Source organism: Heteronotia binoei, chromosome 10, assembly GCF_032191835.1.
Source record: "Heteronotia binoei isolate CCM8104 ecotype False Entrance Well chromosome 10, APGP_CSIRO_Hbin_v1, whole genome shotgun sequence".
Lineage (NCBI taxonomy): Eukaryota > Metazoa > Chordata > Lepidosauria > Squamata > Gekkonidae > Heteronotia > Heteronotia binoei.
Genome location: NC_083232.1, coordinates 61793069 through 61810780, shown reverse-complemented (window position 1 = coordinate 61810780; position 17712 = coordinate 61793069). Strand labels below are relative to the sequence as shown.

At 39.6% G+C, this 17712-nt stretch overlaps 1 protein-coding gene across 4 annotated transcripts; it reads left to right on the top strand.

Moving 5' to 3' along the window:
• Nucleotides 1-4018: 4018 nt before the first annotated feature.
• On the top strand, nt 4019-17213 carry SGO1 (shugoshin 1). Of its 4 annotated transcripts, XM_060248772.1 has the most exons (11): nt 4019-4234; nt 5958-6015; nt 6994-7148; nt 7240-7436; nt 8036-8140; nt 9119-9186; nt 10095-10258; nt 11304-12155; nt 13064-13216; nt 15727-15904; nt 16251-17213. In XM_060248772.1, exons 3-11 carry the CDS (start codon nt 7001-7003, stop codon nt 16390-16392), a joined length of 2007 nt encoding a protein of 668 aa, XP_060104755.1. In that variant the 5' UTR covers nt 4019-4234; nt 5958-6015; nt 6994-7000; the 3' UTR covers nt 16393-17213. The 4 variants fall into 4 exon arrangements, with proteins under 4 accessions (XP_060104755.1, XP_060104753.1, XP_060104754.1 ...); XM_060248770.1 differs by lacking the exon at nt 5958-6015; XM_060248771.1 differs by lacking the exon at nt 5958-6015 and having other exon boundaries at nt 4203-4437.
• The last annotated feature ends 499 nt before the right edge of the window (nt 17214-17712 follow it).

Here is a 17712-nt window from a genome sequence, read left to right as displayed (position 1 = left end):
GGCACTCCCATCTCTTTAAGGACTTGCCACACTATGAGGGCAGGCCTGTAACCAATGACAAAATGGCAAGAACATCTGTGGACCCAAGAAACAATATGAATATTAATTAAATCACATTAATATGCGAATCACCTCTTACATATGTGTAGAACAGACAGATAGAGGATACTCATCATAGTACAATATGGAACCCAAGAATAGGAGACCAAAGTCACACTCTTCTTCTTTCACAATAATAGCATTCAAGTGATCTGCCATGGAACTATAAATATACTTCATCTAACTAGTGAGAGTTTTTCTCAGTGCCTAATTTCACACTGATGATATAAATTATCCTGATGTTTTGAATGACAAAATTTTCAGACATTCATGATATAAGGCTGAGAATAAAATTCAAACCAACTTGCCTTAGCTATATGGAACTCTCAAGCCACATAATTTTATTATCCTAGCCATGACATTTGTTGCAAACCTTTTGATGTAGCACATTTTCAAGTAAAAAGAAAACAAAAAGCATATGGTATTACTAAAAAGTTCAAGTGGCACACATTAACAATACATTATATGATGAAGCTTTTTAAGACTGCAGTAATAAAAAGAATAGAGAGGGAAAAATACTGCCAGTGTTCAGCTGCTCTGTCAATCAAAAACCTTGTCATAAATGAATTTGACATCAGCTGGAGTTCAGTTATTGCTTGCAATATCTCTTTGCCAGTTGCCAACCTGCTTAGAACATATAACTACTGACAGTTCTTCTCTAAATGTTCAGACAAAGAAATAATAATATTGGCAGAGGGGTTTACTTTTTAAAAACCTTTTTCAACAGTGCAATATCATTATGGTATTGAACTCTTCTGGAGCCCTCATTTCCTACTAAGGACTGTTATCTATGTTGTGAGAGGCCAAAGTCTCATCTTAAAGTCAACGGAGGACTTTAAGCAGCAAGACCAGAAAACCACAAACAATTTTCTCTGTAAGCGATATTACTATGACGACTATAATAGAAGTCACGCTTTAGTGGTTGTAAAAGCACAAGGTCAGAGATGACCTTACTATACAGCAATATGAAGCAGTTGCTTCAGGCTATAGATTCCAGACAGGAAATCATTTTCCTTATTCTTGTGTCATTTTCCTTCCTCCTGCATCTGTGTCACCAAAAATAAATAAATAAAAGAGGCTATTTAAAATTGCAAGAGGCATAATTTTGACTTTTTGCTTCAGGTGCAAAGGCCAACATTATATAAATTGCTTTCAATCTTTACTCTGCTTGTTTGTATGCTGTGTGTGTAGTCCAGGTTAGCAATCTAATTCTAAAGGAAAACATAGCTCATCAGCACATGAAGTGACATGTGTCAACAGTATTACAGTAGCCTCTTGTGCAAGCCAAGGGGGAGGAGCACACCTGTTTTGATATGGTATTGTAACTGGTTTGAGGCATAATAGCAAGTTATTGTGTGCTCGCTCTCTCTCTCAGGTCACATACTACTGTTATAAACTAGTTGTATTTCCACACAATACCCATACTAGAAACGCTAAACATCAATTTTGCAGTAATCATATTGCCAGTCATAGGTGCATTGCTTCACTCAGCTACATTTATGCACCATTTTAAGACTGGGGCACAAAGGTAAGAAACAATATCCAAGACAAAATTCAGGAAATGTGTTAATTCTTTTCTGTAATCTCTTTCCCCCTCATGTGATCTTTTTACCTTCCAGCTACAACTTTTTATCTTGTAAAATCCAAATTATTAAAAGGTGCTCAAATTAAATGACGACTGTCCCTGTCAATTTCTCATGACTCTGAACCATGCTCACCAAGAGCGGAACTTTCAAAAGCAGTCAGCTGTGACCCAGACATTTTTGATACTAACTCCAGCAATAGAACTTCAGCACTGTTGTTATCCTTTTCTGTCTAAACCAAGGCTGTGAATCTAACAACGAATTTGAATAGACCAGACTTTCTCTGCATTCATTGCCTTTGTCTGCAGCTTTATTGTGTGGGCTTTTCTTTTTTTTTTAAAAAAAAAATCTGTTTCAAAGATCTGTTTTTGTCCTCAAGATGCTCATTTTTTACACTTCACCCTCAGTTAAAGTGTAGATTCTGGCAGGAAGGTTATTTCAGTTTATGTAGTGCCCTGTAGGCTCAGGATGGCAAAGAACATTTTAAGAACAAAAATTATTCTTATTGTGTTACTGCAATTTATCTTTTCTCTAAGTGCTTTAGTGTCTATTTTGTTCATACTTGCACCATTGACATGTGTAGGATTGCTATTCTAATTTTTAACTCTAGATTGACAGAGACCGTGGGCCCCTTCCCCACAGGGATCCAATTGAGACTTGCTTTGAAATGCTATAGTACATTTCCCCCCCAAAAAAATTTATATCCATTACACAGATTTGTTTTCTGGATTAATACTGGAGGCATACTTTTAAACTAAAAATGATGCAAACATTTCCTCTGCCAGTTTCTAAAATAATGGCCAGGCATCTGTCACCATGTGTGGTTAAGAAGAGCTGCATGCCTTGGATACACGTCAAGGAGAATATGATCCACTTTCACATTAGAGTCCTAATTTTGACTAAACTAGTCTAAGCATAAAAAAAGAAAACTCCACTCCTACCTCCCCTCATTTCTAAATGGTGCTGGCTTAAATCTTCCCCCCAGCAAGCTGGGTACTCGTTTTACCAACCTCGGGAGGATGGAAGGCTGAGTCAACCTTGAGCTGGTTACCTGAACCCAGCTTCTTCCGGGATCCAACTCAGGTTGTGATCAGAGAGTTTGGACTGCAGTACTGCAGTTTCAGCACTCTGCACCACATTTTTAAATTAATACTAATATATTCTTATGCCAGACTCCTGCTACAGGACATGGTGTCACAACATCATATCTGGAAACACAAATTATCTGGAGCATGTTGTCACAACATTGTGCCTTAAAATTCAAGGGTGGCAAAGTTAGCCAACGGATTGTCAAACACCTCCACTTCTCAGGATTCATAACCTTTATTTTACCTCATCTGCCACTTCAGAGATGGCAAAAAAGATGTGATGCTCTTATGTGAGTTTGGGTTGTTGTTTCCACATATATGCAGAAACTTTTCCCCAAATGAAGCAGTGTTGGGAGAAAATAATTCTTAAGCTTATGCAGTGTTTCCAATATGATGAGTTCTTCTTCTTTTCTTTCTTAAAAAAAGGGAACTGCAATTTAAGTAGGGAAACCTCCCCCCCCCCCATCCCCGGTTCCATATATTTTGTTCTTAGTACAGGAAAGTGACGTTCTAGTTGTGCGGGAACCCTGTGAGTGGTCGTGGTCGACTGGTAGAGTCTAGTGGCACCTTTAAGACCAACCAAGTTTTATTCAAGGTGTAGGCTTTCGTGTGCAAGCGCACTTCTTCGCATCTAAAGTGTGCTTGCGCACACACAAATGTTGTATTAAACAGCTGGTCTTAAACATGCCACCGGACTCAGACTTTGTTTTGCTGCTTCTGATCAACACGGCTATCCACCTAAATCTATCTGCAGTAAAATAGTTCTAGAATTCGCTCTTCCTTCCAAGGAGAGGCTCAAAGCAAGGATAACGTATAAAGGGAATTTCCCCCCCTCAAGAGTGTACAAAACTGTGCAAAGTATAATTGATCGCAAGGCCCCCTTATAACAGACAGCCATGAATCTTTCTACAATCCCAAGCGCAAAATAAGCCATCGAAACAATAACTGCAGCGGCCGTATCGTGGCAAATGTTCTGCGAAACTCGAAATCCAAACATCTCGCGAGACTGGAAAAACGGAGCTGGGCCGTCGCCTTCAGGCTCAACTGTGTAAGAGTAAGCGAAGCGTACTAGTTCCGTGACAGGGGCGCAAAAAAGAGAGGCAAAATAACCACAAAGGCATGCTTGAAGGTTGAACGGGGAAAAAAACAAAACCCGGAAGCTGCTCCTACAAACTAAACCATGACCTAGTAAGGGAAGGAGGAACAGACCGATAGGTACGTGACGACGTCAATCTCGTCCGTGTCAATTGGGACAGAGAGCCAATCACGTTGCGCAGCGGAGAATTTCGAACAAGCGGGAAGCGGAGGAGGAGGAGGGAGGGAGGCAAAACGAAAACGGCTGCTTGGGGGCCTTGTATGGGGCGCGCGGACTGGCTCCTGAAGCAACGTACAGAGAGCGAGTGAGAAACGGCAAGAAGGAGCGTTCGGGCGCGTGGAGCGGAGCTGTTAGCGGCGCTTCATCGGGTTCGGTTGATTATTCCGTATAATTTGTGAGGGCTCCGGGTCTCCCGGTGGCTTATGGGTGGGAGGTCGCTAAAGGCCTCGAGCGGGGCGGGGAATTATAAACTATATCCTTATGAGTAGCTTTGATTAGGCTCAGCGCCATTGAACTTGAGCTCGAAAACTTGCATAATGTTTCATTTCAAGTGGCCTAGCCCTAATGAAAGGTATTTGACTGGCTGAGGCCATCTGTTACTCAGGAGGTTAATGGGAGGGTGCTCCGCCATGTTGTTTACATCACGGTGACCGGACTGCTGCCTGGTCGCTGAGAGCACTGCGGGAGGAAAACCGCTTTAATGTTTGCCTGCCTGAAGTACTTAAGCAAATGAAAGTGTTTGGCTGTACCTTCCTGTTTGTTTTTTATCTGTGACTCACTCTTCGTTTATTACCTGTGTGTCATTGTATTTTAATGATACCTATTTATACTAAATATATTTTAGGGGGGGACATGCTAAAACTTGGAACAGCGCCTGCCCATAGACTATACAGCCTGCCCACAGAGAGAGGGAATAATGGGGACCACATTTCACCATAAGGAAAAAGGGAAGTTAAGCTTCACCTAAGCACAGCGCCTGCCCATGGACTATACATGCCTGCCCATAGAGAAAGCACACCTGTCCATAGAGAATAATGGGGACCACACTTCACCATAGGAAAAAAGGGAAATTAAGCTTGGCTTAATGACACCCTTTGCCCATAGACTATGTACACCTGCCATTAATTTCCCCATAGGGAAAAAGGGAAATCAAGCTTTGCCTAAGCACAGTGCCTGCCCATAGACTATACACGCCTGCTCATAAAGAAAGCACACCTGCCCATAGGGAATAATGGTGAAGCTTAATTTTCCTTTTCCCCTATGGTGAAATGTGGTTCCCATTATTCCCTATGGGCAGGTGTGTATAGTCTATGGGCAGGCGGTGTGCTTAGGTGAAGCTTAATTTCCCTGTTTCCCTATGGTGAAATGTGGTCTCCATTATTCCCTATGGGCAGGCATTGTGCTTAGGCAAAGCTTAATTTCCCTTTTTCCCTATGGTGAAATGTAGTCCCCGTTATTCCCTATGGGCAGGTGTGCTTTCTCTATGGACAGGTATTTATAGTCTGTGGGCAGGCACTGTGCTTAGGTGAAGCTTAATGTCCCTTTTCTCCTATGGTGAAATGTAGTCTCCATTATTCCTATGGGCAGGTATGCTTTCTCTATGGGCAGGCGCTGTGCTTAGGTGAAGCTTAATTTCTCTTTTTCCCCTATGGTGAAATGTGGTCTCCATTATTCCCTATAGGCAGGTATGCTTTCTCTATGGGCAGGCATGTATAGTCTGTGGGCAGGCGCTGTTCCGAGTTTTAGTACGTCCCATTTTAGGGATGCCAGCCTCTAGGTGGGACTGGGGGTTCCCCTGGAATTACAGGCTACAGAGATCAGTTCTGTTGGAGAAAATGGATGCTTTGGAGAATGGACTCTGCCATTACACCACACTGAGATGCTTGTTCTTCCTAGGCATCGCCCCCAAATCTCCAGGAATTTCCCAACTGGGATCTGGCAACCCTATCCCCCCATCCCCCACTGGTGGCTGGGGGAGGGGACCTGGTGACCCTAATTTGTATCTATGTTTGTTGGGGTAACTCTTTGAGGCACGTTGACTATTAAGATGCTCTCTGTCAGGTTAACCAAAGCATGGCATTTCTTCCTTAGGCATGGTGGTTGAAGAGAACTTTCACATTCAGAGGTAGTAAACCTATAAACATTAGAGGTAATAGCAAAGAAAACTGACCTTTTTATCATGTTGTTGGCTTTATAAGAAAAACTGATGAGGGTGCTGAATTAAATGCACCACTGGAGTAATTAAGCAGGCCTTTGCTAATGCTGGTTAACATTCATCAATTGGTGCCCCAGTGGTAAAATTAAAGAAAAATAGTTGTGAGAGAGAGGGACTGACAGTACTGTAGCTTCTTGGAACAAGTTTTGGACATGGTGTTTAACAAGGCTATGTGGCATGTTTCGGTCTTCAGTTTTAATACAATTCAGTTTCAATTTTATACCATTGGTAGAATAGATCATTAGGGTTTGTAGAATCTTTCGGGATTAAGTGCCGTGTTCTACTGGAGAAAGTTTTCCTTCCAGACGTTTTGTTCTCAGCTGCAGAGAACATCCTCAGTGGCGTTGCAGCCGGAGCAGGCGCTCAGACCTTCTTGGCTGCTGTGCATTGAGTGGGGCCACCCCCTCCAGCCTACAAATAGCAGCTCTCCAGCAGCCCTGGCCCTACTCAATGCACAGCAGCCAAGAAGGTCTGAGCGCCTGCTCCGGCTGCAACGCCACTGAGGATGTTCTCCGCAGCTGAGAACGAAACGTCTGGAAGGAAAACTTTCTCCAGTAGAACACGGCACTTGATCCCGAAAGATTTTACAAACCCTAATGATGTTACCAGCTGTGAAAACCTGAAATCTTTGGTAGAATAGATCCTTTGGGTCCAACTTTTAGGGGTTTTTTTTTTTTTTGCAATTATTCAACCTACCTCCAGGTATTTCCAAATTCAGTAAGATTTTGCATGTGAGAATTTTATTATTTATTTATTAATTTCATTTATATCCCGCCCTCCCCCACCTTGGCAGGCTCAGGGCGGCTAACAACATTCCATAAAACATACAGTAGATATGTTATAGATAACAAGGTTTAAGAATATTTTAATTAAAAATCCTAAAACATAATTCCATTCTTGTTTGTTTTTAAGGTAGACCATGGCTAGAGAAAAGTGCTTGAAAAAGTCATTTAAGGACACCCTGGAAGACATAAAAGAACGCATGAAAGGGAAGAGAAATCAGAGATTGGCCAAGATGGGCAGATCATATGTTTTGAGCAAATCAACCTCAGCCCTGTCTTCCAAGGGTAAAATTGCAGATAAATGATGTAATATTTTGCTTATGTTTTTCCAGAAACAGGAAGGATAAAATGTAAGCATTTCCATTTTTTTTTTCAGATGACACTTCTATGCAGCTAAAAAACTTCCAAGCAAACAATAGAGCTTTAGTTCTGGCTTTAGAAGAGGAGAAAAGCAAAATGAGAGAAGCACAAGATGTCATTCTCTACTTAAAGAGAGAATATCAGTCGCTGAAGTTTCAGATGCTTGCTTTGCAAAGACAAGTTGACTTGCAACAAGAAAAAGAACATGTTGAGGTAATTTTTTATTGTCAGATGATGGACATCCACACATATGTGTCTTCTTAGTCATTTAAACTTCATGCTGTATCATACTGTTTTAAATCTAGGCTTAGAATCCTTTGCTTTTTTATGCTGTTGAAAGAACAACTTTAGTTTGGTGAAGGGGCCTGTTATTCAGACATCATAGCAAATTGGAGCTTGATCAAATGGGGGAAATGTTCCATTGTGTTCTTTTCAAAGAGACAGGTTGTGTGTAAGGCATGCAGTACTTGTAATTGTGAATTTATGTAGTTTTTTGTGATGTTTGAGTACAATCTGTAACCCTGCTCCTGTTGCTTTTTTTAAAAGTAATTTTTCCTGAAATTCCCTATGGGTCACGATTCTTCAGTGTCCAGCTGTTATAGGGTTTAAAGTAAGGAGCTGGCAAGGGTGTGCATGATTAGGCTATTAAGAAATTCAGTGCTTTAACCTCTCAAGGAAAGTACATAAGAATAGAGATCTGCCCCTTGTTAGGTGTATGTCTGAACAAGCATCTGATGACTAGAAGAATGTTAGTGGTTTGAGGTTTTTTTCTACTGTCACAACTAGAGTATTTCATTTTTATTTTCAATTAGACTAGATTATTGATGGTGAAGAAGATTATTTCTAAAGCTGTTCAAAACCTCCTCGAGGCAACTAATCTCCTTGATCCAGCAAAGGATTTATATACCACAGAAGATGTAAGTTTGTCTTTTTGCCATTTTGTATTTGTGGATTTTGAGTTTGCTTATGAGTTCAATCTATGAAAATATTGGCTTATTTAGAGTAATCAGACCTATAATTTTTTTTAAAACTACGTCTTGAAAGTCTCCAGGCTTTTTCTTGATCTTTCTCAATCACTTTTTGCAAACACCACCAACTTCTCTCTTCCTGTCTGTATTATGTTTATTTTTATAAGCAATAGTAGCCGCTGATTAGATGATAAAAATGAAGTTAGTAAACAGTTGAGGAGAAATTAGCCTATTCAACCCACTTAAAGATTGTGTTTTTGAGGGCATGAAGTCTGCATTCTGTTTCTTTCAGATAGAAGAGCTGCTTCTTGCTTATCTAGTTTTAGTCTCAGTAGCTATTGCTGTAAGCAGTTATGCACTCATTAAAGACTGTCCAAGATAAGGTAAACAGAAAGTTGCTTGGCAAACTTTGGGGTGAGTGGCAGAATTTCAAATAGTTTTTTTGTCCCCATCCAGTTCTTCATGGGCTCTCAGCTTAAATGATTCTAAGTAATAACTGAGTTGAAACCTGGTGTTACTCTTGGAGAATTTTGCTAGGTGGTGGCAAAAACATGTAGGCTACTTTCTTGGCCCTGTGTGCTTGGCACGTAGTCATACTCGGCAACTGCACTGACTAAGTAACACCCATGATCCCACTGCTACCCTGCAATGCTCTCTAGTAGGAGAAATTAGATTCCCCCTCAACTGCCATTCATTATTGGAAGCTTTTCCTTCTGGTGAACTACTTCACAACATGTTGCTACTGGAAATTGTCTTATTCTGCTTTCTAGCCCCCGATGTTATTATGTCCCTTCCAATCAATTGGATTTTTGGTGTCCTGCCTTTTTCTTTCTGTCTTCACATAGTTGTAACAGAATAATTCTGTGTAAGGCTGCTTTTACCACCACATTGCTAACTGATTACATACCTTTTAAATATTTTTTTTAGAGCCAGTCTGTGTGTTTGTCAGCACTTGAAAAGTATGATTCCACTCCTAGAAGAAATGAAACTGCTGCGTACGTAAGAACATTTTATATTTAGTAAAGCCTGTTAGAAAGTTAATGTTCTGTTTACTTTGTCTTATGACAAAGTATAAAATACACTGTTACAGTATAATTTCTGAAGTAGGTTTACGGTGATGGAAGTTCATACTAATTCAAAATAAACACAAGGTTGCTTGATAGAAAATGAGTTGTCATATTTTTGGGGTGTTGTCAAGAAAAAAAATTTTTTGGATCTCTTAAGGAAGCTATATTGTGGGTATACTGTTCTTAGGTCATGAAAATGAATCTAGGAGCGTATGTTCTGAAATGATATATAGCAAATGAATAATTCACCACTGAATCATCATTTTGATGGTGCAACCTAGAAAGCAGAACACTAAGGGAAAGTTCAGGGACACTTATTCAGCCTCACATGAGTATTAAATGGACCATATGTGATTTTGACAGGTTTTAGAAAATGTACTGAATAACATTTTTCAATTTAAAGCTCAAAAATATGCCATAATTTTGAAGCTAGGATTCAGTATTTGTAAACGTATCCATGTTTCCTGACTTAGTAATGTATACAGTTTATTGATTGTTTCATAAAAATTGAATGCATTGTTTATAATCAGTGATTCGTAACTCTTTAGACAAACATGTTCTCATAATTTTAAAACAAACGTTTATTAACCAAGAAGTGAATATCTATTGCTTCATAATCTGTTCTCCTTCAGGCTGTCGGTTTACTGATTTTTTAAAAAATTTATATCCTGCCTTTCAACCCAAATAGTGATGTCACTGTGGACAGAAGAATTTATTGGATTGAAAATTAATTTAGAAAATATTATTTTGAAAATTAGTGAGAAAATATAATAGGGCAACCTGCTTTACTGATGAAATTCTAAAATATTTCAATAAATTTCAACTGTTCCTCTTAGGGCAATTCTAAAGCCTGATTTAGCTGTTACTGTAAACAGGAAAGGCAAAACTTTCACAAGTGAACTTGAAGATAAGGCAGACAAAAATTATTTGGATTTTGTATCTGATTCCTGGCTTGATATGGAAAATATCTCCACAGGGCTAATGCTGCAGATAAATAAAGGTAGGTAGTTCCATGTTTAATTTTCTAAAAATGTAAGTGTTGAAGACATTGGTTGGGATACAAACTTAATTTGATACCACAGGGCTTTGGACTTCTAATTTGCAGACTGTAGCATCACCACCATTCTATGTTACTTAACAAATTAATTTAAAATCTGTCTCCTGTAATTTTTCCCTCCACACTTCCTCTGAGGAACTCAGATCTGTGTATATGATTCTCTTCTTACAATCTGCCATGTGCTGAAGTAGAGTTCAACTGCAAACAGGAACGGCTTAGTTATTCATGTCTTAAGGCAAACTTAATTACTAAGAAACTGTTTCTTCATGATCAGGAAAAACAATCTATCCTTGCCTACTCCCTTCTGGGTCACCCTTCTTTTCTTATTCAAAGGGAAGGGATGCTTGGTACACTTTGGTCATTTAAATTCAGTTTTTGTAGGTGTGACTCTAGCTGAGGTGTGAATTCCCAAACCAGATTCATCTCTGTATTTATGGTCCTGAATTTTCCTCTGCTTATGAAACTGACTCTCCTCTCCTGTTGTTTTTTCTATTGCTGGCTCTTGTAGAAAGGCACCTTGAGCACGTAACAGATTGCATACCCAGTTGCAACTCTGACAGGAATCTTGGGTTGTAGAGCATTTCTTCACTGCATATCGGAATAATTGTACATAGCACATTATTCCTATGCATCTGGTAAAATGCAACAACTGAAAACTGTTCAGCAAAATTGGAGAAACGGTTTTATTGAATACTGGAGATTCTCATGGGTGTGCTATGAGTGGATCGTGCCCCTTTGTTCGTTGTATCACAGCTGTATTCATTATTACTGTTATAATATGTTCACTAATCTGTTAAGCCTTCTTAACCACAAGTGTGCTCTCTGAAAATATTGCATGCTATTGTTGTATTCTTAGGTTTAATTAATTGTTGTAGAAATAACCTTGGACAACTGCTGTGCATTTGTTTAACTAGAACTACTGGTCAGCAAATTAGGTTTCTTAGGCCAGTGCCAGTAGGAATTTACACACATTTTCTTGAATTATCAGGTTGTCAAAATAGTTCTCTTGAGGATTGTCAGCTATTTGACAGCAGAAATACTTCATCAAATGAAGAGAATAAGCAAGTCAGTAATTCCTTACCTAAAAATATATCTACCCGGCGTCACTATTCAAAGAACCAACATCAAAGTGAGTTCTGTGTTTCTGATAGGAACAATTTAGAAATAACTGACCAGATTAAAGAATCTTTTGAACAAGACAAAATTAGACCTGAAAAAGATCTAGAGATTAATAATGAACAGTTTGAAGAAGTGCATTCTTGTGCAGAGAATACACAGTTTGAAGAAGTGCATTCTTGTGTGGAGAGCATATATGATACAAATGGAGATCAAAGCTTGGTATGTTCATATATGCTGGCTGAATCCAGTACATCAACAACTGATCTAAAGGAAGCTGATGTTAATAGTATTGTTGATTCTCAAACACAGAAGGGGAGAGGTCAAAAAAGGAAACTGGAAGAAGTGAAAAATAGTTCGAGGACAAGATCAAAAAAGAAAAGTCAGAGCAAACGTTCTTGTTCCAAAGAAAAAGCAGATTCATCTGCAGGTCCCAGTGATGCTTATAACTTTATTTTTGAGGAGAGTGTCCATATTACACCTTTCCGGCAAAACAAAGAAAATGAGAGTATCACAGACAATAAAAGTTACACAGAAGAAACATGTAGTGATTCGTTGTCAGATGATAACTCTGATGACAGTCTCTATGTGCCTTACAAAAACAAATCAAAATCTGGGAAAACATTAAGCCATGGAATTGATGCAGCCCCAATATGCACAAGACGGCAATGCAAAAATACGATTTCAGAACAGCATGAAAGCACTGAAGGAAAAATGTCAATAGGTAAGTAGACTACTGAAAATTAACTTTCTAATTCATTATTGTGCTTTTAAGAATTAAATATTATTTATTTGATTTGATTTATGTCCTGCTCTTCCCCACTACTGTGGGGCTCAGAGTGGGTCCAACATATAATTAAAAAGTATATAAGGTTGAAATATATCAATTAAAAACAATTCTAGCAATATAATTCCTAAGATGGCCCATACAATTTCTGTACTGTTGCCCCAGGGAGAGAAAGGAGGAGGGAAATGTAATAGATCTGTATAGATGGGAGTTCTGACCTCATCCACAGGCTTGGTGGTATATTGCCAGCTTACAGCCCCTGTGGAATTGTACCAAATGTAATTAAAGTGTATCTGAAGAAGTGAGCAGTGACTCACAAAAACTCAAACCCTGCCAGCAATTTTTAGCCTTTAAGCTGCTCCTGGACTCTTGTTCTTTTCTCTGTAATATCTGCAACTAACTTCCCTATAGATATCATTGAGTCATCATATTCTTCCAAAACTGAATAATCTTAGACTTAATTTTTGTGTGCTCTAATAAGAGGCCTTGCTGTGTTTCCTATATGGGATTCCAGCAAAAGTCATAGTTGCATTCACAAATTGACATAGTGGCACCCAGTTCCAGCCACTAAGTGTTCTATGTGTGTGCATGTGCAGCGCCACATTGGGACTGTGCATGTGCAAGCCAGCATGTGTGCACACACCCCTTAAAATAAATGAATAGCTCTTACAATAGAGGGAAGTGAAAGCTGGGGTACTCTAAGGAACTGTATTTGGGTTGACCAGCAATGGAATTGGAGGCAGCATGCTTATAAACACATACTGGGGCAAAGAACAGGAATTGCAAATTAGAATAATATGACAAAGCTGGAGGTTTACTGTGTCTTGCCATACTGAATGTTATAGGTGAATATGGAGGTGATATGTCTGTAACTGAGGAAAACAGATCTAATTCTGTACCGAAAATTGCTGGAAAGGTTCCATGTCCCGTTTTTACTGAAGTGGACAAAGAAAAAGAACACAAGATGAGTTCTTCTGAAAGTATCAATTTTAACACAGGTAAACTCATTGTCTTGATAATCTTATTCCTTAGTCCACGAACAGCTTTTAAACAGAAGGAAATATATACAAAAATCTAATTTGTCAACAAGTAATATGTCAACAGGTATGACATAGTAAATTGTAAAGGGTTTTTTAAAAGAGTAATTTGTGTATATACATACAGTGTATTAATCTTAAATCCCAATTCTACATATTAAGGGTTTAAAAAAAAGAATGGTGTAGTTCATCTTTCATCTTCCTATGCAGCGCCACATTGGGACTGTGCATGTGCAAGCCAGCCACAGACATTATCTTTCTAGCTCTGAAACTTCAAAGAAGGGCACCCTGCTGCGGGTGGAGCTTGAAGGGTGGGACCTCAGACAGGTACAATGCCATTTCCCCCAGAGATTCACTGTTGCCAATCTCCAGGTGGCTGCTGGAGATCATTCAGAATTACAGCTGCTCTCCAGTTGGCAGAGATCATCACCCTTTGAGATGAGTGTGGGTGTGAATGCCTTATTCCTAATAATAAAATATAAATATGAAATACTAAAGGCTGAATAGAATCAGAGGTCATGTTTTATTGTCATCAAATTTGAGAGATTGCAACAGCTTAACAGAAACTGAAGGAATGGGACACTCTGCCCCAAAGTAGGTGATGCATCGGACAGGAAGCTCCATTAGGGGCGGGGCACTCCCTTAGAGTTAGTCCATGGCCAGCTTGTGCATGTGCAGACCCAGTGTCTGTCTGTATGGAAGACATCAATGAACAACCCTTACAGGTAATGTCCCTGGAAGAGCATCACACTCCACTGATAACAACTTAAAATCATAAGAGTTGGAAGGGGCCATACAGACCATCTAGTCCAACCCCCTGTTCCATGCAAGATTAGCCTAAAGCATCTTGGACAAATAATCATCCAGCCGTGTTTTGAAGACTGCCAATGAAGGGGAGCTCACCACCTTCCTAGCAGCTGGTTCCACCTCTGAACTACTTTGACTGAAATTCCTCCCCCTAATATCCAGCCAGTACCTTTCTGCTTGTAATTTGAGCCAATTGCTACAGGTCCTATATTCAGCTGCCAAGTGGAACAGCTCCTTGCCCTCCTCTAAATGACAGCCTTTCAAATATTTAAAGAGAGCAATAATGTCCCCCCTCAGTCTGCTGTTCTCCAGACTGAACATTCCCAAGGCCCCTCAACCTTTCCTCATAGGGTTCTTCCTCCAAGACCCTTGATCATCCTTGTTGCTCTCTTCTGCACCCGCTCCATTTTGTCTACATCTTTTTTGAAGTGAGGCCTCCAGAACTGCACACAGTATTCCATGTGTGACTTGATCAAGGCAGTATACAGTGGAGCTATGACCTGTGATTTTTATGTGATAGCCCTTTTTATACCACCCAGGATTGATTTGCCTTTTTTGCCACAGCATCACACTGATTGCTCATTAGTTTACAGTCCACTAGTACCACAAGATCTCTTTCACACACACTACTTCCCAAAAGTGCATCCCCCATCCAGTATTTGTGCTTCACATTTTTGTGGCCCAGATGTAAGACTTTGCACTTAGCTTTGTTGAATTGCATCCTTACTGATGGTCCCTGGCCCTAGGGAAGTCTGGCTGTCCTAGACCTGGTGGAACTATCCTGACCTGCTGGCACTCTGCCAAATGACATCAGAGCCCTGCGAGACCTCGTGCAATTCTGCAGGGGCTGTAAGGCAGAGATGTTTCTGCTGGCATCTTCCCTATCCCAGCCGACTCCCCAGATGCTTTGTAAGTTTCTCGCCCATGCATCCCCCGAGTATCATGCCTTGGTAGTCCAGAATGTGAATAAAAAACCCTCATAGGACCCCATCTTGGACATTTTGAAAACTTTTAATTAATTTATTGTGTTTTTTAAATTTGTATATTGTTATTATGATATAGTGAACATTTCCCAGAGACTGGTGTGAGCCAGGATGGGGCAATTAACAGATCTAATAAATAATAAGAGTTTTAGGTTGAAGGTCCAGGTTTGGGTTAAAATGGTAATGAATTGGATCTAGCAATTTATCCATGAAAGGCAATGACAGTTCTTTCAGTCTTTCCCATGTTCTTCTCTCTCCACAACAGATCTTTTGATCCTGGAAAGTTTGATTCCTCAGGCTCTGGAACTCTGTGAACTAACAACCACATGGGTTCATGGGACTGGCCTGGGGAAAGGGGATGATTTTTTAAGTCTCCATGGCCCTAGGCATCTGCTATTTGAAGGAAGTGAATATAGGAAAGATCTGTGAGCTTTGCACTCAGAGATTGCTAAGATCACTCTGATTGGGTTCAGAGTGGCCAGATCTTGGAAGTTAAGCAGGGGTAGCCCTTGTTAGTATGTGGATGAGAGACCACCAGGGAAGTCCAGAGTTGCAACACATAAGCATCCAATGGCAAACCACCTGGGGTTGTCATACGTCAGCTGTGACTGGACAGCAAAAAACACACGCTCTCAAGAAGTGTGGAAGAGAGGCAAACTAATAGTGGTAATTTTTGAACAGATAAACATTCTGAGAATCTTCAGAAAATTTGTCATCTTGGAGATATTACCAACCTTACATCACCTTCTATCAAAACTAGAGATTGTCATCCTCCCATCATTACTGGCGAAAAAGATTCTTCTCACCACAGACGCAGATGTACCATTAGTATGTGTTATAAGGAACCACCTATCAACAGGTTAGTGTCTTCGTTTTCATTTCAGGTCATTCAAAAGAAGCTGCAGAGTAAATGTAAAAGTACTTTCCTTTGAAGATGATGGGATTTTATGAATCTAGAATCTTTGCATCATGCCTTCTTCTTTTGGGCACTGTGGAACTCTGTTTCTCACATGTCTATTTTTGGAAGTAAGCCCCAAAGGGTACCTAGCAGGAGAAGCAGTGCACTACCTTTACAGTGCCTGGAAAGAAGTGCATGTGGGGCAGAGGTGTTGAATACAAGCCTGTATATTTAACCACTAACAATGGCAAGAATAATATTGAATACTTTCAAAACTGAGCTTATTGTATATAATTTGTTTCTATAGGAAGCTTCGACGGGGAGACCCTTTCACAGATACTGGTTTCCTGAATTCTCCAATTTTTAAGGAGAAAAAGAGCTCCAAATACAAGCCAGTTAAAAAGAAATCGCTGTCCAGATACAATGAGGCATATGTTGGTTGCCTCTGAGAACCCTTTTCCATGCAAAATGTGTAACTTTGTTAGTTCAAGTGTTCTTCTGGTGTAAAGAGGAGTATTTTTAGCCAGATTTTGTTGCTGTGAAATCTGAACTGTACATTTGTACATATAGCTGTTTTACGTATGGATTTAGATTTGATTAATGCTTTAGTAACACTTCCCTATGACGCCTACAGACATACGATGTTTTCCATATTATATATTAAGAATCAATAGCCATGTAACTGAAATATGTAAATAGGAAACTAATTCTCAGTTGGCAGAGAAAAAGAAATTCTGTCCTTGGATCCCTCTTTCCCTCTTCCTTCTTTCCTTCCCTTTATATTATAGAAAGAATATTGCCTATCACATAATTAATGTTGCCATTCTGGGAATTACAATTCCCAAGAAGCACTGAATTGGAAAGGAGATAGTGAGGAATAAAAAAATCAGAATGAAGATGTACAACGGGGCAGGTAAATAGGGTTAGCTGGACGGAAGGAAGTCTTTGGCTTGAATTTACTATTGGAGGATAAGAAATGGGCAGCTCAACTCACATTGAAGTGGGCTTTCCAAGCAAGCTGCTGTAGTTCACATGTATGTTTAGCCAAAGGAGAATAAACTCTGTTTTACTGCCTCTACGTGGGTAGAATGTTCATTCTACAGGATGAGGTGGTTTTTCATTTGATTCGTAAGCCTTATTAACTTGTGTTTAGTGTGAAACACAAATCAATCTAGCAGCATATTAATTTCTTTGTAGAGGTTTCTCAACTGTCATTTACTGTTACAGAAATTTGTAATAAATATTTAATAAAGTATAAGACTTTGACTTATTTTCAGTCGTTCCATAAGGACAGTAGCACATCTTATTCTGTATGATTGAGTCTTCATTTAGGTGGTATAGTTTTTAGTTGTGGACTTAATTCATATAATCTGTTCTTTGTGTGACTTACTTCCCAGTCAGAGCCCACAGCAAAATAGCCAGTGTTATGAAGCTGTGGTTTGGATCCAGATTAAATTTCCCCATAATAAAATGGAATTTTCCTACCTCTTCAGACCCACTTGCAGCTGACTAATCGCTACAAAATCACTCCCATGGAATAGGAAAATAAACCTTGAGGAATGACAGATTGATCTGCAACAGGAAGGGGAAATAGTGGAAACTGCAAATTTAAATCCAAATCTCACTTTATCTCCTTGCTGCATCCTACAGAATTAGGGTGTTATTACTAACCAAAGAGAAAAATATCCTGAGAGATAGTACTTTTAAGCCATTCCCAAGCAAATGTGAATGTTACGTCCTCATCAACAATACACGTCTGTTGATTTGGT